The 24703-nt window shown below is 36.0% G+C and overlaps 1 protein-coding gene across 1 annotated transcript in view; it reads left to right on the top strand.

The window, feature by feature from the left end:
* The window catches only part of IL1RAP (interleukin 1 receptor accessory protein), a 145596-nt gene extending 122231 nt beyond the window's left edge, over positions 1–23365 (top strand). Inside the window, exons 8-11 of the mRNA XM_055568706.1 lie at positions 2178–2326; positions 15858–16001; positions 17320–17463; positions 20163–23365. Of these exons, the coding sequence (XP_055424681.1) occupies positions 2178–2326; positions 15858–16001; positions 17320–17463; positions 20163–20530 (805 nt within the window). The 3' untranslated portion in view covers positions 20531–23365. The remainder of the gene's footprint in view (positions 1–2177; positions 2327–15857; positions 16002–17319; positions 17464–20162) is intronic.
* Positions 23366–24703: the final 1338 nt, after the last annotated feature.

Raw genomic sequence — 24703 nt, 5'->3', positions numbered from 1 at the left:
GCATGGCCCTGTTCTGTTTCTCAAGTCTAGAGCCTGGGCCTATGTTTTTGTGCCTCAGATAGTTGTGTTAGTTCCTTATCTCCCAGTAAGCATATATTTCCTATCTCCTTCCTCTCCTTTCTTAATTTTCATAGCACATATATCACATTTATAAGTGATAATTTTTAATATTGACTAAAAACATTAATGTTCTTTAAATTTTATTTTTTAAGTGGATGAGGTGGTAATATAACTTGCTTTTAAAATAACACGCTGGGTCACGACATAAATAAACATGACTTTTTTGAAGTGGCTTGATTTGGCAAGGAAGACTGCAACAATAAATAAAAATGAGCAGCTAACTGCATGACAAAGTAGTTCTGAAAACTTAGACCTTATCATCTATGTGCTGATAGATCTTAGGTTACATGAACTTCAAGAAGTTAAAAGATATTTATTCCCTAGTAGTAAACTCAGACTTTATGCAGAAATTATGAAGTATCATAGGGTAATATGCAAGATACTTAGTTCCTAACTGCAGAGATTTTACAGGTATAACAATGATACAACAGAGATGTCAGTGCAATGCGATAAATGCAGTAAAAGGGAAGTATTGGATATTTGGGAAGATTTAGTTGGAAGTTCCAGTTAGCTTTAGGGAGTTAGGTAATACGTCTCAGATGATACATGGCCTAAATAAAGATTTGAAGGATAAGTAGAAATAAACTGGAGAAAGAAATAAAAGTATGTTCCTGGTAAAAAGAAAAAAAATCATTTTTTTACATCATATACAAAGGTGTAGTTTCAAGAAACAGAATATATTTAATGATACATAAGGAGTTTCCTGAAATTGAAGCAGTTTTTGCTGAAGGAATTGATGAAAGATGTGACTGAATGCACAGAAGGAGAGTTATTGACCGTTTCAGGAATTCTGAACATTGCGCTTCCAACCCTTATAAAAATAATGAATGAACAGTAATGATAGTCATACTGTTCCTCCTTGCTGCTATTGAGACACAAGTCACTGTTCATAGTTGAGCAGTGCAGTTCAACTTAGGTTAACTCCATCACAGCCCTTAACCAAGATTTCATGACTGACAGTAAACCTCATAAGAACTTGGATGTCAGTCAACTGTAAGAGAGAGAATTTTTATTTTTTTTCCTTTTGAGCACAGTAGTTCAGAGAGATCTTCAGTCTTGATCTTAGACCCAAAGCACTTGATCTCTGACTTGCAGAGAATTGGATATACTTATTTTCACAAAGTTTACTTGCTCTGAGAAGTTTCTTCTTTCTTTAGGATATAACCAGGAGGTTTCAGCATTTTAACTAAAATGTTCGATATGTGTGCAAAATCCAAGTTTTGGAAATCCCTGAAATGCATCAGCTATTACTGTGAGATGATAATAATAGCTTATATGAATATTTATTAAGCATTGTTCTAATGATTCCCAGGTGGCGCTAGTGGTAAAGAAGCCACCTGCCAAGTGCAGGAGTCATAAGAGACATGGGTTCAGTCCCTGGGTCGGGAAGATCTCTGGAGAAGGTAATAGCAACCCACTCCAGTATTCTTGCCTGGAGAATCCCATAGACAGAGAACCCTGGCGGGCTAAAGTCCATAGGGTTGCAAAGAGTCAGACATGACTGAAGTGACTTAGAATGTAGGCATGCATTGTTCTAATACTTATGAATTAACATACTCAATCCTCGGAATTCTTGAGTAAGTTAATACATGCAATGCACTATGTAGGTATTGCCAGTTTCCTCCTTTTCAAAGGAGGAACTAAGACATGGAAAGATTACTTACCATGCTCAAAGTACATAACCAGTAAGTGCAAAACCTCGATCAAAATTCAAAGGGGTCAGGCCTCAGAAGCCTCTTCACTGAATCAATGCTGCATCCTGCCTCATATATTTGAGGAAAGGAGACCCTTCGCTTTGCAGAGTGACCTGTAGTATGATGCTAATGCTGGGTGTTGAATCTAGATATTGGAATTGTGTGTAGTATAGATGGTAAAGAATGATATTAGAATCCAGAGGCTAGTCTCCTTTTGTATCTTCAGGATCATGAGCACACAGCTTATTGACATTCTGTCTGTCCTCACCTGGGAGATCTGTTATTATCTACTTGTCTGATTTACATACAGCCTTTGGCCCTTGAGTCTCACTAATACTTTGATTTTCTTTTTCCTACTCCTAGTGTAATTCTGAAAGTAACAGAAGACGAGACAAGAACTCAGCTTTTGAGCATCAAGAAAGTTACTGCTGAGGATCTCAAGCGCAATTATGTCTGTCATGCCAGAAATGCCAAAGGGGAGGTTGACAGAGCAGCCAATGTGAAACAGAAAGGTAATGGATGCACTCAGCAGATGAATGTGTGAAGTCTAAATGCAACCCTCCAGTGAATAAAGAAAAAGGAGAAATTGACAACGAGAGCTCTATCACTTAGCACATTCTGACACATAGTGATGAATTAAACTTGAATGAAAAATCTTGCGAGTTTCCATTTATATAATGATACTGAAAATATGATGTCTTATGGTTTTAGTATTTAATGCCCATATGTGACTTAAAATTTTCATATGATTATGATAATGAGGCACAGTGCCATATCTATAAAGAAAAAAGAAAACTAAAGAATATTTCCTGTTCTCAGAGATATAACAAAACTGGTAGAACCACATATCATTGGTGAATTGTAAAGACCATTTTAGAAATCATTGATGGCAGAGTTCAGAAGTCGTAAATACTGGTCATACCATATGACTTAATACTTTTGGAATTTTTCTTGAACAAGTAACTTAACAGAAAGAGAATTATGTCCCTATCGATATTCTTAGAAGCATTATCTATAATAATGAAACATTATAAATAGCAATCATCTAATTGCATGTAAGTAAAGTAAGATATAAAATATTCTCAAAAATATAATTTAAAAATAATTTTCAACACTCTGTGCCAATATCTCAAGCAGGTTTTTAGTACACCACTAGCCATAATTGCTAAAAGGAAAATTAATTAAACTATTACTTAAATTGATGTGAAATGATTTCTTTGTTGATATTACTATATTTTCCTACAATAAATAAAAATCATAAAGCTTTCTTGTGTGAGCTGTTGCTCCTAAAACATATTGTGTCTAAGATTTTCTTTGGGTCTCTCACCTAACAAAGAACCCTAGATAATGAATCCTTTCATGAATGTTTTTCAGTGATCTAGATAATAATAAGGATGATTCATCACATGAAGTCAACCCATTCAGAATCATTTTGGACCTATGTCAAAGTTAGAGCCTTTAATATATACACAAAAAAATTAAAAATGTTAAGTTTAAAACTATTGCATTTTGCAATAGGATTTAAACCTCATTTAAAACTGATTAAAAAAAAAAGACAAACAGGCTTCACTTTAGCATTTTATTACAACTTAGGAAGTAAAGAGCCAAAGCCTGAAATAGATGCCTCTTAAGGAGACTTAGTGGATTGGTTCTGAATAGTTCATTGCTTCTGGTCCTCAGAAGGCAGTGTGAAAAAAGAAGACTGAACTGCATGTTATAAGACAGTGTTTCCCAAAGTAAGTTCCTAAGAGTACTACTAAGCCTCTTCATAATACTGCAATTCATTTTTTGTACTCTAGACACAGACGGCCTATGTTGGAATACTGTCCAATTCTGTGACCTTGGAAAAATCACTTAACCTCTCTGAGCTTCAGTTTCTAATTAAAGTAGGCAAAATATTAATAATAGCACTCCCTCACAAAGTTGTTTTAAAGTACTCAGCATGGTTACTGGCATATAAACATATATAAATATTAAATGCTCAATGAATGTTCAGTTCAGTCGCTCAGTCGTGTCCGACTCTTTGCGACCCCATGAATCGCAGCACGCCAGGCCTCCCTGTCCATCACCAACTCCCGGAGTTCACTCAGACTCACGTCCATCGAGTCAGTGATGCCATCCAGCCATCTCATCCTCTGTCATCCCCTTCCCCTCCTGCCTCCAATCCCTCCCAGAATCAGTCTTTTCCAATGAGTCAACTCTTCGCATGAGGTGGCCAAAGTACTGGAGTTTCAGCTTTAGCATCATTCCCTCCAAAGAAATCCCAGGGCTGATCTGCTTATGTTAGATCTTTTTATTACTTGCCCAAGATTTTTGTAGGTATTATTTGACAAAGGCTTTTATACTCAAGTATAATTAAGGTCTGTGATAAGCAAAATTGATCAAGTTAATTTAGTTCAGAGCCTCATGGTTCTTTCATATGTTAATACTTGAAATGAATATTGAATTGAAATGTAGTAGAGTTGAAATGTAGTAGGTAGAATTGATTCAAATTGACTTGATTCCAGATTCTTTAGGTATAGAACATTTTTGTGGGTTTCATCTTCTAAGGCATGTGTTTTGGGAAACAATTATGGAGGAATAATAAATTAATAACAGTGTCAGATGGATAGAATCAAAACAATCAATTGAAATCATGTTGAATCTAGGAGTGATAAGGATGTCTGTCCACCAGAGCTGCTTTGAGTAACTCTTCTTTCACAGAAGGCTGTGTTCCTAATGGTTTAATATGAATGGCTTTAGGAATATGAAATGACTAGTGCATCTACAGGAGAAGGCAATGGCAGCCCACTCCAGTACTCTTGCCTGGAAAATCCCATGGACGGAGGAGCCTGGTAAGCTGCAGTCCATTGGGTCGCGAAGAGTCGGACATGATTGAGCGACTTCAATTTCACTTTCCACTTTCCTGCATTGGAGAAGGAAATGGCAACCCACTCCAGTGTTCTTGCCTGGAGAATCCCAAGGACGGGGGAACCTGGTGGGCTGCCATCTATGGGGTTGCACAGAGTCTGACATGAGTGACGTGACTTGGCAAGCAGTAGCAGCAGCAGTGTGTCCACTAGACCAGATGATCCCTGCTGAAATTATATTCGTATTACATATAACGCGGTTGGTTCTTTGTGCACTTAGTGGTACCAGAAGAGCTGTGTGTTTGCTTATGTGGATTCTATTCTGGGCTCGCTAATGCTGAGATTCATAGGTGATATCTGTGTTCATGTTCATATACTATATGAAGGGGTCCTTCTCTGAATTCCTTGACAAAGAAGTCCATTTAATAGTTTCTTCTATTATAGTTGGTACTTTTTTAAACCCTATATTAACAACGTTTCATTTATGAGGACTTTTATATTTAGGCTTATGACCCATGTCTTTTTTTTTCCCATACAGAAACCACATTGAAAGGTCTCTCTTTTTCTTTTTTTATTGAATTGATTTTACAACTTACCAAAAAAAGGACTCTCTTAATGTTAGTCTATTTCTGAATTCCCTATTATGTTCTATTAATCTGTTTGTCTGTCTTTAGTCCAATATTACTTAGTCTTGATGGACAGCTTTAAAGTAAGTCATGATATCATGTGCTCATATACTTTATGTCCTTTCCTCCATATTTTCTTTTCCAAGATGGATTCAGGGACCATATATTTTTCATGTAGATTTTACTGTCAGCTTGTCTATTTCTACATTAAAGGCTCCTGTGATTTGATTGGAATTGCAAATTCATTTATAAATCAATTCAATGGGAATTGAAATTTTAGCAATATTGGGTTTTTAAATTCATTAACATGATATCTCAATTTATTTAGGACTAATTGAATATCCTCAGCAATGCTTGTCTTTCTTTTTTGGTTTCAAGTCTTTCACACATACTGTTAAATTTATCTCTGTTATGTTGTTGATGCTTTCATATATAATATTTAAATGTTTTCATTTTCAGTGCACATTTGTAAAAAAAAAAGAACATGGAATTAACTTTTATGGCCATTTGACTTTTCCAAATTCACTAATTAAATAGGGTTTCTGTTTTTGTGTGTATGTGTGTGGTCTTGGCATTTTCTGTACACTTGATCATGGTGTGAATGCTAAGTTGCTTCAGTCATGTCTGACTCTTTGCAACTCTGTGGACTATAGCCTTCCAGGCTTCTCTGTCCCTGGGATTTTCCAGGCAAAAATACTGGAGTGGGCTGCCATGCTGTCCTCCAGGGGCTCTTCCTGACCCAGGGATGGAACCCACATCTCTTATGTCTCCTGTATTAGCAGGAAGGTTCTTTGCACTACTGCCACCTGGAAAGCCCACAAATAAACAGACTTTTGCTGCTTTTCCAAACTTCCTACTTTTGGTTTCTTTTTCCTGACTGTTTCACTCTTTTGGACCTCCAGTAGCACGATCAGCAAAAATGGAGAACAGCCATGTTTGCATTGCTTCCTATCTTAGATGGCAAACATTCAGTTTTCATAATAAGTATGATGCTACTTGTAAGTTTTTGTAGACAACCTTCATCTACATGAAGTATTAAGCTTATATTTTTGGTTTGCTGAGAGTTTTGTTTCGTTTTATTTTTATAATGAATGTATCTTGAAATTTTTCAGACTCTTATCCATTGAGATGATCATATATTTTACTCTTTTATTCTATTAATATTATACTTTACATTGACTGATTTCAAAATGTTGATACAACCTTTCATTTCTGAGGTAAACCCCAACATCATCAGGATTTATTACCCTTTTTATATAGCTGTATTTGATTTGCTAATATCTTAGAAGATTTCTATGTTACGGAATTTGCTCATATATTTGTTCATGAGAGATATTGGTCTGAGATTTTCTTTCCTTGCAATGATATGACTAGTAACAAAGCCATGCTGGCCTTATAATATGAATTGGATGATGACCCCTCCTTTGCTATTATCTGAAAGCTTATGTATAAAATTGATATTACGTCTTACTCAAATATTTAAAAGGGTTACCCATGAAACTGTCTAGGTCTGGCATTTTCTTTATGGGAAAGCTTTTAATTATGAATTCAGTTTCTTTAGTAGCTATTTGGATATTCTGTTTCTTCATGTATCAATTTGGGGAATTTGTCTCCTCAAATAATTTTTCATGCTTTATCTACGTTGTCACATTTTTGGCATAAAAAGTTTTTACATCATTTTGTAATTTTTTTAATGCATGCAGGATTTATCATGATTCTCCCTCCATCATTCCTGATAGTAGCGATTTATATTTTCATCCAATCTGTTTATCAATCAAGAAAGAGATTTTCAGTTTTACCAATTTTTTTCAATGAACAAAAATGTTTTCATTTCTTTTTCTCTATTTTGTATTTTATTCATTTTACTCTGTATTTTTCTTTTTGCTTGTTTTACATTTAATATGTTCTTCTTTTCTATCATCTGAAGTTGAAAGCTACATCACTGATTTTTAAATAACTCTTATTTTCCTGTATAAGCATTGAGCTATAAACTTCCCTCATTAGACCACTTTAGCTTAAACATGCAAATGATGAAATGTTGAAGTTTCATTACCATTCAATTCAAATTATTTTCTAATTTTTATAATTATTTTTTGACCCATGATTTATTTAGAAATGTGTTACTTAATTTATACATGTTTGGGAATTTTCCAGATTACATTTTTTGTCATGTTATATATTAAAATGTAATTGAATTTTAGAAATGACTGTTTGCACTCTTTATCTTGATAATTTTTGATATTTCACATTGTCATTTAAGTCTAGGTAATTGAAAAATTCAGCAATGAATATTAAAAGGCAGGGAAAGGGTACCTGTGACTTAGAACTACTTGGGAAGACTGTAGAGCAAAGTAGAAGGAACAGAGGATTTGGCACTAGACAGGCTTCAGCTCAGGTTGTGGTTCTGATGCAAACTGTATATATGAACTGGTGCAAGCTTTCCATTTGTCCTTCTTTCGATTTCAACTCCCAGAATGTCTGTGAGACTGCAGGGAGCAAGTAACAAGTACTTAACATGGTGCAGCACAGTTGATTATAAATTCTAATGTAATTCTGTTATGGCCAGAAAATATATACTCTGCCTCATTTCATTTCTTTTACGTTTATTGGTGTTTCTTTAAAAGTCACAGCAGATTGTTTATCTTGGTAAATGTTTCACATGCACTTAAAAAGGGTGTATATTCTGCAGTTTTGATGTACTATAAATGTCAGCTAAGTCAATTGATGTCAGTGATGTTCAAGTCTTCAATATATTTATTGATTTTTTTTTAAACTGCTAAACTTTCATCTTCTGAGACAGCAGTGTTGAAATTTTTGCATAGAATTATGTATTTTTCTCTCTTCAGTTCTTCCATGCGCTTCACATATTTTAGAATTGTGTTTTTAGATACATACACATTTAGGACTATTATGTCTTTTTGATGAATTGACTCTTTTAAATTATGACCTGTCTTTTTTTCATTAATATTCTGTTGATATTAATTTAGCCACCTAAATTAATTTGTTCATTCTTCTGTTTTATCTATCAATATCTTCGTGTTTAATGTACATCTCTTGAAGATAGCATATTATTGGCTTTTGATTTTTAATACAACATGATAATTTCTGTCTTTTCATTTATACGTTTAATCCATTTATCTTTAGTGTAATCATTAGCATTACTGGCTTCAAGTCTTCCATCTTCCTACTTATTATCCAGGAGTTGCACCTATTCTTTGCTTTTTTCCTCCTTTCCTGCCTTCTTGTGGATTAATTTGATAATTTCTTGGTATTCTATTTGGCCTCTTTGGCCTACTGACTTTTAGTTCAGTTCAGTCTCTCAGTCATGTCTGACTCTTTGCGACCCCATGAATCGCAGCACACCAGGCCTCCCTGTCCATCACCAACTCCCAGAGTTCACTCAAACTCATGTCCATCGAGTCGGTGATGCCATCCAGCCATCTCATCCTCTGTCGTCCCCGTCTCCTCCTGCCCCCAATCCCTCCCAGCTTCAGGGTCTTTTCCAATGAGTCAACTCTTTGCATGAGGTGGCCAAAGTACTGGAGTTTCAGCTTTAGCATCATTCCCTCCAAAGAAATCCCAGGGCTGATCTCCTTTAGGATGGACTGGTTGTATCTCCTTGCAGTCCAAGTGACTCTCAAGAGTCTTCTCCAGCACTACAGTTCAAAAGCATCAATTCTTCAGCGCTCAGCCTTCTTCACAGTCCAACTCTCACATCCATACATGACCACTGGAAAAACCATAGCCTTGACTAGACGGACCTTTGTTGGCAAAGTAATATTTCTGCTTTTCAATATGCTATCTAGGTTGATCATAACTTTCCTTCCAAGGTGTAAGCGTCTTTTAATTTCCTGGCTGCAATCACCATCTGCAGTGATTTTTAAACCCCCAAAAATAAAGGCTGACACTGTTTCCCCATCTATTTGCCATGAAGTGATGGGACCGGATGCCATGATCTTCGTTTTCTCAATGTTGAGCTTTAAGCCAACTGTTTTCACTCTCCTCTTTCACTTTCATCAAGAGGCTTTTTAGTCCCTCTTCATGTTCCGCCATAAGGGTGGTTTCATCTGCATGTCTGAGGTTAGTGATATTTCTCCCTGCAATCTTGATTCCAGCTTGTGCTTCTTCCAGCCCAGAGTTTCTCATGATGTACTCTGCATATAAGTTAAATAAGCAGGGTGACAATATACAGCCTTGACGTACTCCTTGTCCTATTTGGAAACAGTCTGTTGTTCCATATCCAGTTCTAACTGCTGCTTCCTGACCTGCATATAGGTTTCTCAAGAGGCAGATCAGGTGGTCTGGTATTCCCATCTCTTTCAGAATTTTCCACAGTTTATTGTGATCCACACAGTCAAAGGCTTTGGTATAGTCAATAAAGCAGAAATAGATGTTTCTCTGGAACTCTCTTGCTTTTTCCATGATCCAGTGGATATTGGCAATTTAATCTCTTCCTCTGCCTTTTCTAAAACCAGCTTGAACATCTGGAAGTTCACGGTTCACATATTGCTGAAGCCTGGCTTGGAGAATTTTGAGCATTACTTTACTAGCATGTGAGATGAATGAAACTGTGTGGTAGTTTGAGCATTCTTTGGCATTGGAATGAAAACTGACCTTTTCCAGTCCTGTGGCCACTGCTGAGTTTTCCAAATTTGCTGGTATATTGAGTAATTCTGTGTTATTTAAAAAATTTTTTTCTATAGTATTTACAATATTTATCTTGAACTTATTACAATCTACCTTGAATTAATCATTTCACATATTTTATAAGAATCTTAAAATTGTAAAGTTCCATTTTTTCTCTCCTGTCTTTGTTTTATTGTTACAATGCATTTCAATTTGCATTTAAATGCCACAATACATTGCTATTATTTTTGCTTTAAATAAGTATTCTTTAAATACATTAAGAACTGAGAAAAAATTATTTTTTTTATTTGCATATTTTCCATTTCTGGCACTATTCCTTCTTGGTAACATTTTAGCTGGAAAAGCATTTAATATTTCTAGTGGCATACATCTGCTGGTGACAAATTCTCTCAGCTTTGTTTTAATCTGCAGGTTTATTTCATCTTAATTTTTATATTTTGATAATTTATTGACAGTTTTCAGATACATAGAAAAGTTGAAAGAACTATACAGTGAACATTTATATAACCTGCATAGATTCTATCATTTTGGTATCTTTGCTTCATCACATATACCCATCAATCCATTCTGCTATGCATACATTAATATATCTTATTTTTTATACCTTTAAAGTAGTTACAGACATGAGTAAAAGTTATCACCTAAACATTTAAGCATCTTGTATTATCCAAATTTTAATATTTATTTATAGTTCTCTTAGGTTTTTTCTAGGTAAAGTTTGTATACAGTGACAAATTACAAATCACATTTATGTGAACTTTGATAATATTTGAGAAATGTGTATATATTTATGGTGTAACTTAAAATTAAATATAGAATATTATCATCACCATAGACAGTAACCTCCCACTCCTTCCCCTTATCAATCAATCCTGCTACTCCTACCTTCTCCACCACTGTCAAAGCAACTGTTCTGATTTTCCTTATCAGAATGTACTATTTTTGTCCTCTTCTAGAACTTTATATACCTAGACCTATACAGAATGCACTTTTTTATAAAGCTTCTTACACTCAGAAAATAATCTTAATAGTCATGCTGTTGTATGTTGGTTGCTTTTGTTTGCCAAGTAGTGTTTTTTGTTGGTGGTGGTTTTTTTGTTTTGTTTTTTAAAGAACTTATTGCAGCTTAGTTATTCTTTATCTGTGTGGAGGTCATCTGGGTTGTTCACAGTTTTGAAGAACTTCTGTTAACATTCTTATCCAAAGCTCTTTATAGACTTTTATTTTTACTTCTCTGATGTGAGTACCTATGAGTAGAATTACCAGCTTAGTTTTATCAGAAACTCTCAGAGCTTTCTTCGCAAGTGGTAGTATCATTCTCCCCTCTCACTGAAACAGTGTATTCACATCTTTGTCATTCAGTGTTGTTACTCTTTATTTTGGGGCTTCCCTGGCGCTCAGCGGTAAAGAATCCACTTGCCAATGAAGGAGTCATGGGTTCAATTCTGGGTTCAATTCTCATCCCAGGAGAAGGAATGACAACCCACTGCAGTATTCTTGCCTGGGAAATCCCATGGACAGAGGGGCCTGTCAGGTTACAGTCCATGGGGTCACAGAGTCAAACATGACTTAGTGACCAGAACAACAGCAAACAACAATCTTAGTTTTAGCCATTTTAGTGAGTGTGTGGTGGCACCTAATTTTGTAGTTTTTGTTTCACTGATGATTAAGATACTGAGCACCTTTTCATGTGCTTGTTAGTCATTGGTCTTCTTTTGTGTTATAAGTGTTCAAATACCTTGTCCATTTTATAAGTAAGTTGTTTGTATTTTCATTATCAGATCTGAGCAATTCTCTTTTCTACCCTAGGTATCAGTTCCTTATTGGAAAGATATTTTGCAAATACTTTCTCCCACTCTGTATCTTGCCAGTTCCTTTCTTCAGTGGTACATTTTAGTGATGAGGTGTAATTTATTGATGTTTTCTTTAATGGTTATTGTTTTCTTTGTTCTAAGAAATCTTTGCAAAAAAAAAAAAGAAATCTTTGCATACCCCTAAATCATCATAATATTTTACATGTTATGGAGAGAAGGCTGCCCCTGTCACTTCTCTAAGACCAGAAGCTGATTTTCAAAATGCACAAGTTTGAACTAAAATAGCCAAACAAATAAGGTCTGAAGGTTAATTCAGTCATAAATCTTTGATTTACTATCAGGTGACGCTAGTGGTAAAGAACCTGACTACCAGTGCAGGAGAGTCTCTTATAAGTGCAGGAGTCTCTTATAAGAGACTCCAGTTCATTCCTAGGTCGGGAAGATCCCCTGGAGAAGGGCATGGCAATCCACTCCAGTATTCTTGCCTGGAGAATCCCATGGACAGAGGAGCCTGCTGGGCTACAGCCCATAGGGTCGCAAAGAGTCGGACATAATTAAAGGGACTTAGCACATGCACGCACATACACACATTCTCTTTGTTATTCAGGCAAGTGACTATTATTGTAGTATCAAAAATTGTCAAGTAGTCCCAACAATTTAGCAAAGAATAGACAAATATTCTGTGGCAGGGAATACTTGAAAATTCAAGCAGCTGGTATTTGGTTGGGAGAGTCAATGAATAACAAGGCCCCTACTATGATAATGAATATGAAGGAGATAAATTTAAGTTTTCAAGGAGAAACAAGATTGTAGACTGATAGCTTGACCGGAGCTATTGTACTGGCTTAACCAAGGGTAGTTAGCTGGAAATTTGGGCTCTGGAAAAAGGATAGAGGGAATTCTGATTCAGAAAGAAACAGTAGAGCAAGTCACTAAATTTGTCTCCATCCTGTTTAGATTATCAGTGAGAACAAAGATGGAAGTAGTTTAGGAGTCCAGTTTGGTCAGTTATATCACCCCTTTGACTGGAAACCCTTTGGTCTGGGATTGCATCAGAGTAAAATCTTTATCCATAAACATCAGAGACTTGAGGTGGGGCAGACAGAAAATGTGGACTAAGGATCAGCCTTTCAAACAAACCAGCAAAGCTATATTTGAAAGCTTTTTAGAGCACCTCCTAAATGTGACTCAAACCATTTAGAAAATCAGGCTTGTGGATTATTTATCTTGAGTTCAATTAGCTAAATAGCATAAGGAACTTCTTGAAATCATCAAGGTGGCCCAACAAAATGCAGTCTGTAAATATGACACGTGTAATTTTATGACACAAAGTTAAAAAGCTCTAGTAGAAATAAAACAGCAGTAGTAAAATGAATATGGCAGAGGGAAAGCCATGAGTGTAATTGATATCTTGATCACTAAACAAGGTGACTATTGATATTTTTTAAGAAAAATCCATTTCAGGTAAGCGGCTCCACTGACCTTTTTTCATTTTTTCTTATTGTGAAATGTCCATCCAGAGAGAGCCAAAATAGCTGAGCAAATAATGAGGATGACAGTGGGAATTAGCCTAGTGTGTCGTTAAGATAACATGTACTCAGAAATACCAAGGACACAGCAATTTTCATGCCAGCTACTCAAACTGATCTTAATAAATTCTCAAATGCACTGACATAGCTTTATGGCATTTATTATCTTATTTTAAAGCACTGTTGTTCATGGGTTGAGTACAAGCCTGTGTGCATGCATGCTCAGTCGCTTAGTTGTATCTGACTCTTTGCAACCCAGGGACTGTAGCCCACCAGGCTCCTCTGTCCATGGGATTATCCAGGCAAGAATACTGGAGTGGGTTGCCATTTTCTACTTCTGGGAATCTTCCAGACCCAGGGATCGATTGAACCCGGGTCTCCTGCATTTGAGAGGAAGATTCTTTACCACTGCACCACCTGGAAATCATAAGTATTAGAGTACATGGTAATTCTGTACAGCTGACTCCCAGGCTATATCTGTAGCAGGATTAGTACCCTGAGTTTAGGATAATGAATGCAAAACTCAATGATTTTTCCTTTTAATTAGAGAATTTCAGATTTTGCTCTAGGCTACTCACCATTTTCCCTTTAGAATAGCTGCTACTGCTGCTAAGTCACTTCAGTTGTGTCTGACGCTGTGCGACCCCATAGACGGCAGCCCACCAGGCTCCCCCGTCCCTGGGATTCTCCAGGCAAGAACACTGGAGTGGGTTGCCATTTCCTTCTCCAATGCATGAAAGTGAAAAGTGAAAGTGAAGTCGCTCAGTCGTGTCTGACTCCTAGCGACCCCATGGACTGCAGCTTACCAGGCTCCTCCATCCATGGGATTTTCCAGACAAGAGTACTGGAGTGGGGTGCCACTGCCTTCTCTGCTTAGAATAGCCACCTGTTTTAAAAGGGATTTTTCACTGGTATGATCAATAATTGAACTTCATGGTAGTGTTGTGCAAATATCTATGAACTTTGAAGTCAGGAAGGCTTGATAACAGTTCCAGATTGAAGAAGACTTTTCTGTACCTTGTCCCGGCAAACACTTAATACACACAATGTTCAGGTGTTTAAAAAGGCTTTTTCTCACATCTACCTAATATACCTCTCCTGCCCCAATGCCTCCCCTCAATTACCTCCCTCATATTACCCTGGTTTATTTCTTTCATAGCATGGATCACTCTCTAATAGTAACTGTCTTATTTATTTCCTTATTTACTTCCCTGCATTAGAATCTTAGCCCTAAGAGGGCAGAGACCCTTCCTGTTTTATCTACTGTTATAACCTCAACAGCTTCTAGCAAATGGTAGATGTCAATAAGTAATTGTCAAATCAACTAATATATAATTTAAGCCACTTCTGTTTCAGATCCAGAAATATTTTGTTCAATCTCAAACTCTTAAGTTTCACTAGTAAAACTCATAAAGCAGCCACATGAAGTTACAAATACATAGTATAATACTAGACTTATTTTTGGGCTTCCCTGATAACTCAGTTGGTAAAGAATCTACCTGCGATGCAGGAGGCCCAGGTTCAATTCCTGGGTCAGGAAGATCTCCTGCAGAAAGGATAGGCTACCCACTCCAGTATTGGGCTTTTCTTGTGGTTCAGCTAGTAAAGAATCTGCCTGCAATGTGGGAGACCTGGGTTTGATCCCTGAGTTAGGAATATTCCCTGCAGAAGGAAAAGAGTACCCACTCCAGTAGAGTCGGACACGACTGAGTGACTTTCACTTTCAGACTTATTTTAAATATCACATAGTACTAGACTTATTTTAAATAACACTACTTAGAAGTCTGTAACATTATATCCAGAAATGTTCATTCAGTTCCCAGAGTTCTCAAGATAGGTTGGATGAAGAAGACATAGTCTCTACCTAGACGACTATAACAATGTACAGTTTAATAGTGAGTGAGAAAGAGTGGAGAAGCAGTCTTATAGAATGTATATCCTAGAACTGTACACCTGAGAGATACTTTCAGAGCCAAGCATACTCAGCATTAGGTGGATACCCTCATTTTCTGTTCAATGATAATAAAATTGTTGAGGCTTATTGCCAAATATAAAGAAAAAGAAATTAAATTTCTTCCGTATGGCACTGGACAAGAGGATGAAACTAAGACTGGTATAAACACATTAAAATTTTTGCTCAGTTAGCTGCTCCAACATTTAAAGTTCTACAAGTGTCATCAGCTGGTCTAGTAAGAGCTGGACATAGGTTGGAGTTACGCTTTCCAAAAATATTTTTGAGAAGATTTAGTTGTCAGTTTGTGAGTCAGATTGGATGACCTTTTAAGTTGTTCCCAACAAGATCTGTTTTAATTTGTATTATCATCGAAGTGTATTCAAATCATATAATTGTTTAAAAGCACCTTCTATGTCAGTTTCTGGAAACAAAAAGATAAATAGGTCACAATCTGGTGTTAGAACATAGTGCTCAACCTCCACCATGTGATCTCTGCTTGTTCACACATATAGGTCAGGTTCATGACTCAGCTGCTTGGTTTAACCAGCTATTTGCAGAATGATGGGTCACCATGACTATCGTGCACAAATCAGTTTGTTTCTTTGTTGGTCTCTCCAATGATAGCTCCAAGGTACACAGTGGAACTGGCATGTGGCTTTGGAGCCACAGTCCTCCTGGTGGTGATTCTCATTGTTATTTACCATGTTTACTGGCTGGAGATGGTCTTATTTTACCGGGCTCATTTTGGAACAGATGAAACCATTTTAGGTGAGTAATGAAAATTTCATGTATATTTCCCGACTGCCATCTTGAGAAAACATATTGGCTTGATAAAACCTGGATTAATTGGAAGATATAATCAGACTAACTTCGGTTTTAGCCCTTACTATTGAAAATCTTTCTAATGCATATTATTCTGATTTCTTGGGTCAATATATGATTTAGTCTAGATTGGCAGTATCCAAATAGAAATACAATATGAAGCACATATGTGATTTAATATTGTTCTAGTGGTCACATAGGGAAAAAGAAAAGAAAAGTGAAAATAATTTTAATAATTATGTTATCTAACATATTCAAAAGACTATCATTTTAGCTTGTAATTTAATATTATGTTAATAGAGATATTTTAGTCTTACTTTTGGTACTAAAAAATCTTCGAAGTTCAGCATGTATTGTGTTTTACACTTGCAGCATAGCTCCATTCAGACCAGATACATTTCAAGTGCTTAATAGCCACTTGTGGCTTGTGGGTATTGTACTAGACAGTGCATGTCCACACTTTGTACTCATGGGTTATCTGTGTACCAGAAGAATCACATGCGAGCTTACTAAAAGGAGCATCTAAAGGCTAGCCCCTATTATGAATCAGCATCTACATTTCAACCGTATCCCAAAATGATTCATGTACACATTATAGTTTAAGAAACAGTTTTAGTGCCTCTATGCCAGGTGACAAGAATGAAACATTTAATTACCAATTCTAATACCCATCCCATAAAGTCTCATTGAGTGGCTTGTAGAAGAGACAGGCACCTGTATTTTTAACAAGAGATGATTTTTATAATTAGGCAACTGGGAGAAAAATTGGTTCATCAAATCTAAGCATATTTTAATTGTAGGTATTTTCAGGTATACATGATTTAGACATTTCTCAAGGTTTTGCTCAATTTATTATTCTCATATATTAGTGAGTGACATACGAGGGCAGGAATTAGAAATGTTCTGCATGGTATTTTTGCCAGCATCTATGACTGAGTAACTATTTGCTTCCTGATTCTGTAAGTTCATAGTTGAATGAGCCAAACCTCACTCATTCTCCACTACAAAATCTGAACTCAGTGAGATGAGAGTAGAAGACACATCAGATAAAATTTGCAATTACACCTTAAAATAGTCATTTTGCCTGGAGACCTGTCACAGGTGGGAAATCACACTGAAATCTGTCAGCTAATTCACATGTGCAAAAAATGAAAATGTCTAATATCCAAAAGTTTTTGATTTAAGAAAAAATACAGTACTATTGAGAAACTTTCCTAATTTATATTGTATCTGTGTTTTGTGTCTTTTATTAAATTTTTGCTAGATGGAAAGGAATATGATATTTATGTATCCTATGCAAGGAATGCTGAAGAAGAAGAATTTGTATTACTGACCCTCCGTGGAGTCTTGGAGAATGAATTTGGATACAAGCTGTGCATCTTTGACCGAGACAGTCTGCCTGGGGGAAGTAGGTATTTCAGATGAGTACAGGTGATGCTACACTGAAAAGCAGAGTAGACCTGTAGCTTCAGGTCACATGTAAGAGTCATGGCACAGTTCTATGTTGACATCTTTGGACATTTAAATGTCCAATTCATTTTGTAATAGATAGAGACTCTCTAGGAATAAATATGGTCTTCCCAGATGTCTCAGTGGTAAAGAATCAGCCTGCCAACGCAGGAAACACAGGAGATGTGGGTTCTATCCCTGGCTTGGAAAGATGCCATAGGTAAGGAATGCCAATCCACTCCAGTATTCTTACCTGAGAAGTCCCATGGAAAAGGATCTTGGCAGGGTACAGTCCATAGGTCACAAAGAATCAGACACGACTTAGCAACTAAACAACAACAACAGGAATAATTCTACACTGTAAGATGCAGATTATTCAAGTGCAGTTTATGGTTTTAAAATATTTCCCCAGTAAGCTTTAAAAACAATGTGAGAAAAGTGTAGATGCAGAGTGCATTGGAGCTCTGCCAAGAGCCATAGCTTTAAACATTTTGTTTACTCACATTTAGATTTTTAGAAGGTTTAACTAATTTGCCTAGAATTTTTTCATAAAGAGTGAGTTTAAAACATTTGTATACAGATGAGATTTACTCGATTTTGCAAAAAGTGAGATGCAGAAGAGAGTGCATGGAATCCTCCATTATATTACTTACTGATAGTAATTAGAATATTTTCCTTCCTTTTTTTCATTCTTGTTTTCTCGCAAACCAATGCTGCTCAAATCTCCTCTTTCCTTGTGTCTGTTTCTTCATATCAAATTACACATTTGAAATGAGTTTAACATTTTACAAAGGTCAGTATATCCTAATAGGTATAAAAAGATTGAAATGTTGAATGATTTAAAATAAAATGTACCTCTAATTTTCAGATCCAGACAGTAACACATAAAGTGATGCTACATTCAAGTCTCTTTTGTAAATGCATGATAGCACTCATAAACCCACTGTTAAACTCTGTACTGTTAAAATGCATTAATATCTCTAATCTTTACAACAAACTAATTTATTTTCTTCCCCTAAATCCTGTTTACATTAATCACTTAGTATATTTCTTAGTTATATTGATAATTTGAGAGAGAGAATAGACATTAATTTTTATGCTTATTTTGAATTAGTGGGATCACTTTATGTCCAAAATCATCATCCAAAAGTCCATCATGCTTCCGTTCTGTAGGAGATATCTCTTTCAGCATAATTTTGCCAGAAAATGCTGACTTGACTATATAGATAAAGGACAAATCCCACTCATTTTGAAGCTTAAAATCTTAAATAATTTATTCATCTAATTATTCATCCATAAGTCATTCAACTGATATTTACTACTATCTGAACAGTTATGTGAAGATACACAGGATAACAACAATGTAAGACTCCAGCAGGGATTGATAGTTCTTTGAAGAATTCAAGTTCTATATAATTACTCTTGCATTTTGCTTTTGATGACTGATTTTTTGTGATCTTTTGCATTCTCCCTGCTGCTTTTACTCAGTCCTCTTTCCCTCTAGGTCTCTTTCCCTGCTTACACACAGTTAATCAGCAACAGTGCTTGGAGTGGACAATTACTTATTCCTGGATTCTCCTCTAGGCTGCACATGCTATTTTAATTTCAACTCTCTCCCCATTGCCTCTGTACCTGTGAAGATTAAAGGGCAAAATGACTGCTCGGGGGAGTGGGGAGTATGGTAAACCTTGAGATGGCTTTGCACAACACTGGTGCATTCCCTGGAGTTGCCTTCCATCTGAACCCCAGGAAAAGGATTATTCAGTCCTTGATAAGCAACCTCGAGGAGATGGATTATTCCCAAGAATTTAGTGACAGGAACTAATCAGAACCCTTGACAACAGAATAAAATTATACAGCATTTCCATTTTCCCCTGCTGCTGCTGCTTTTTCGACCTGAAGAAACCATTTGCTTGCCAGTGAAGGCACATGCATCAGCTAGCAGCTGCTGAAACACATGGCTTCTTAGTAATGATAGGAGTTTAAGGAGAAAGATTCAGGGACTAATTTAGGCTCCAGAGCAGAGCAGAATAGAAAGCTGAGCTGAGAATGTGATTCCAGTCAAAATACCATTCAACTGGCATTCTTAAGTTCCTATTCCAGTGATATAGAATAGTCTGTGTCTGGGAGGTGCCTGACAGTAGAGAGGGACTACCAAAAAATGAAGTGTTTTACTCTTGCTGTTCTGTGTTAGTGAAAAGTGAATTTCTATGATTTAGCACTATAATGTATATTTTTTAATACTCACTGGCAGTAGAGAGTTAATACATGGGTATCTTTGGGGAGAAAGGGCTCAAGACCTGATTTTGCTGGGCCAAAATATACCACACAGTTTGAAGAAATTGATTTCAGTACTACCCACACATTCTTCATGTCCCAAATGATGCTTCTGAAGACCAAGGTCATAGGAATACATTTTGGCTTTATGCTTGTTTGGAATTCCTTCAGGGTTGGAATATGTGCATTCAGTTTCTATTCTCCCTGAAGAGAGTGACACTTTCTGAAGAGAGCAATTGGTCTAAGGATTAAATGTTGTTAATCAAAGTTTCACCCCAATTCTCAAACTATTATGCTAATTTCTTTTCACTTGCTCCTCAAGCCCCATACTTGGAGGGAGTTCTTGGCCATCACTAATGCCCATGGTGTTTTCTTTCCCAGTTGTCACAGATGAGACCTTGAGCTTCATTCAGAAAAGCAGACGCCTCCTGGTTGTCCTAAGCCCCAACTACGTGCTCCAGGGAACCCAAGCCCTCCTGGAGCTCAAGGCTGGCCTAGAAAACATGGCCTCTCGAGGCAGCATCAACGTCATTTTAGTGCAGTACAAAGCTGTGAAGGAAACGAAGGTGAAAGAGTTGAAGAGGGCTAAGACGGTGCTCACGGTCATTAAATGGAAAGGGGAGAAATCCAAGTATCCACAGGGCAGGTTCTGGAAGCAGCTGCAGGTGGCCATGCCAGTGAAGAAAAGCCCCAGGTGGTCTAGAAGTTGCGAGCAGGGTCTCACTTATTCATCCTTGAAAAATGTATGAAAGAGCCAGTGAATGATGGATGAAAAGATCCAGCAATACTCCAAGAAAGAAGGATTCCCCTGCTTTATTCCCAGTGTGTTGTTCATGGACAGAAACAAATTCTATGGAAGCCTCCCCATAGAGATAAATTCAGGGTTACTGTAGCAGAACTGTTCTGCTTCCTCAGGCAATACAAAGGCTTAGATCCACCACTGGTTGCCAGTGCCTGAGGTCACTCCATTTTTTGCAAGAATTGGTGATGCAAAATTCCCCTTCTGCATCCTCCATTCCTGTTCCTGTTCATATCTATTCATTCACGCTCACTTTCTCTCTTTTTTTGGAATAATCTTAATATTATGAGGAAGCCTTTGTTATTGATTTAAAGAACCCTTATAGATGAGTCATCTGTTAACAAGGTCATTAAGAGTTTCAAGTATAGTTTTCTTTTCTTTTTATTCATCCCTTAAAAGACAATCAGGGCCTAAATTTATCTTTGCTAAGGAAAATTAACTCTTTTGCTCATCCTACTATGCTAGACACTCTCACAGCAAGACCAACACCATTTATGATGTTATAAAGCAGGGTGACTGTAAACGTTCCTTATGATTGGCTTAAAGGGCTTTCCCGCATTGTGTCCTGTCATCTCCCCCACCACCCCATGCACTCTATCTCAGGTAGTTGGTATCATATTTGTCACCTTGAAAACTATGTAATAATATTTTATTACAGTAAACTCCCAATTATCTGTAGGTTGACCCATATCCATCACTCCATCTCCCTACCTCCTGCATTTTGGGTCAGTCATTCAGAGCATGCAGGTGGCTCCGCACATGATTCATTGGAGAGGAAGCTTCTCTTACTGGTGCTAATATTGAGTAAAAGAAGAGCAAAAAGCTTTCAAGGGCATTTTCTGTCTTATAAGAAAAGCACAGAACAGGGTGTTTGTCAATTTGTCTTTTAATCTTAGCTTTGCTAATGTGAATATTAGGAAAATAATTTCTCTTTACTTGTTTCTGTCTCCCCGTTGTAAAGTGTTCAAGTTAGACTTAGGGACCTTGAGAGTGCTTTTAGCATTAATACTCTAAAAGTATTAACTGGACCCTGAGTAGTTTTCATATTTTATTCACTGATAAGTTAATAACACTCACTTCAAACAAGTTAGACTGAAAAGTCACTGTCAACTAAACATGTTTTAGTTTGTATAAGTAAAACTTTACTGTTCTTAAGACTTGGAAAAGTAAAAACTAAGTCCAGGGTTTACAGAGTGGTGAATATCTATGTTACATATAGATTTTTTAAAAATATATATGTATATACACACAAAATTATATATATATATTGCATATATACACATGAATTACATATACACACATACATACATGAATTGTATATATATACACACACACTACACACACATATATGTATATATATATATCCACATATGACTTTAAATAGCCATTGGCACAATATTACAAAGTACTGGAACTCTTATCCAGTTTTTAAATTATGTTTTTTACTGTAATATTTTTATGTCACTGTTTTCTGCACATTAATAATATTTGTGAATTTACAGCTCCCAGAGTAGTTGTTGTTAACTTCTGCCCTCCCTAAATTAGTAACAATAACTTACTACTGCCACAGTTGATCTGGGTGCAGTGGGGTCTGTTTTGCACAGAGCTTCCATGGTCACTGCTAAGCACTAGCCAGCCCTCTAGCATTAATTGACCACCTACTATATTCTGAGCACACATACTTAGAAATTATGTTAATCTTAGTGCTCAACTCTTGGAGAGACAAATCTCTATTGGACTTTTAAGTAAGAAAGGAAAAGAAAGGAAAAATACCTATAAATGAGCCTGGGTGTCCTATGAAAAATAATAATTCATAATTTAAGTAAATTCTTATCTTAGTAGTATGAATGTTGATAAACTATTCTAAAATTATCTCCTATATTTGTGTCCTTCTGATTACTAAAGTCTATTTAATAAATCATTTTTCTATGGAGGAGTTTTTATTTTAAATAAAACAAAAGCTTCATGAATCATTGACTATAAAACTATGGTATGGGGGTCATCTTGGATCTAATGTTTTTAGCTTAGTTAATGCTTTTCATTATTACAAAGCACAAGTACTCCTTCTATTAACCCTTTCATCACAAGACCAGAGGAGAACTGACCCAAGATAAGATTTGAATTTCAATTCAAGAATGAGCTTTAGGTAGATGAGGGACAGCCCCATTATCAAGGGGCCATTCTCTTGCCAATGCAGCATCTTTTTGCACTTTCGGATTTCATATTTATGCTAAATGATGTTTGGTACCCCTAGAAACTTCTAGATAACTTTTGTTCTATTTACATTACTGTATTTGCTACTGAATGTTTTCAAATGCTAAAAATCTAAAGCAACTCAAATCGAAATGATATCTCATCCTAAGATAATATTGTTTCAAGAGTTCTTTTTTGTTTGTTTGTTTTATGATCCAGCAGCTGCCCAGTACAGAATATTTGAGAGAGAAGGAGAAGCATACATTGGAAAGCAAGGAGAAATCACTCTCTAATATTAAAAACAAAAGTATCCAATGTTAAAAAGAAATCTCAAAGGTTTTAGATATATGGTATAAAGACCTTCGGCACCCAATTAAACAAACAAACAAACAAAAAGACATGATATATAGAGTGTCCAATTACACAACCCTATAAAATAATTTCATTTTTTATGCAATGTAGTTTAGATGATTCCCTAGTATTCTAATAAACAAGTACTCCATTGTATTGGGGAAAAAAAGTTTCACTCCACTTGTTAATTATCTATTTCCTTTCCATAGGTTTTTCATATTTTAAGACTATCTTTTTTATTTTATCCATAAATGTTTGTATTTTCCATTTTCCATTTGATTTGTAAATTTGTTTATTTTAAAAATAAACCATTTATTTTCACCATTGAATTTTATTTTGTGCATGTGTTTTATGTATTTTTCATGTTTGGGCATAAGAAATGAGAATAAAAAGAATGATACACTTAGAAAAAGAAATGTTTTAAGGGACATTAGTTTTCTCTTTCTGAGAAAAATCTGAAAAAACTGGGAACTTCAACTCAACATTTTCTTTACCTCTGAGTAAAAGAGTTACTTAAGTGCAATGGATTGATCTAATATACCAGACATCTGTATGTGTCTGGGTGTGCTTGTGCACACATGAATGAGTGTGGAGAGAAAGAGTCAGAAGAGAGAGAATGAGATGGAGGAAAAGATGAGGAATAGAGACAGAGAATAAAGAAAGGCAGAGAGAAAGAAGAGAGTTTTAAAATAGAGACACAAACCTATTTCTTTTTGTTCAACTTGAAACTTGGACAGTTAACAGTAATAGCTTACCTTTTATAGGTTTTCAACTCAAAAGCAGTTGCCTTAAAAAAGATCAACTAACAATGCCTTGCCTTTAGTTAACAGGTGATTGTTTGAATCAGATATTCATTTCTATTTCGAACAAATCAGTGATAAATATTTGAAAAGACATTTTCTTTTGAGTTAATATTAGGTCTGTAGTAAAAGGGAGCTTTCTTGCTTTTTTAAATAAATCTTATTTATTCCAAAAATATTTATTGGGCCTCTATAACTTAACTGGTTTGCTTAGTAAAAATTTTCCTCCAAAAAATTTCCCTGTTTCAAACCAGTCTCCAAAGAGTAGACTTAGGATCAATGCATGGAAGTTACAAAAAAGCAATCCTTACTCATTTAAGAAACAACTTTAAAGCAGAGTTGGAACATAATGTATATTACTATCTTTGGAGATATAAGCACCCAGGTGATGCAGAGGTAAGGAATCCTCCTGCCAATGCGAGAGATGCAGGTTCAATTCCTGGGTCAGGAAGATTGCCTAGAGAAGGAAATGACAACCTACTCCAGCCTATTTTTGCCTGGAAAATTTCATGGACAGAGGAGGCTGGCAGACTATACTCCATTGTGTTGCAAAGAGCTGGACACAACTGAGTGAACAACAACTGAGGTTATTAGGTCTTTGACACAGGTAAACATGAAGTACAACAGGAGACGCATTCAGCAACTTATCTATTTCTCTGTTTCTACTCAAGGGATATGAAGTATTCTTAGCAATGGGCTAACTAAGTATTCCAGTAGTATATTGTCCACTTTTATTTTAAACTGAATACACAGAATTTTAAAACTTTGAATCCACAGTT

The sequence above is a fragment of the Bubalus kerabau genome, chromosome 2 (genome assembly GCF_029407905.1).
Source record: "Bubalus kerabau isolate K-KA32 ecotype Philippines breed swamp buffalo chromosome 2, PCC_UOA_SB_1v2, whole genome shotgun sequence".
NCBI lineage: Eukaryota > Metazoa > Chordata > Mammalia > Artiodactyla > Bovidae > Bubalus > Bubalus kerabau.
Note: the sequence above shows the minus strand (reverse complement) of the source record. Positions and strands in the feature narration are given on the sequence as shown.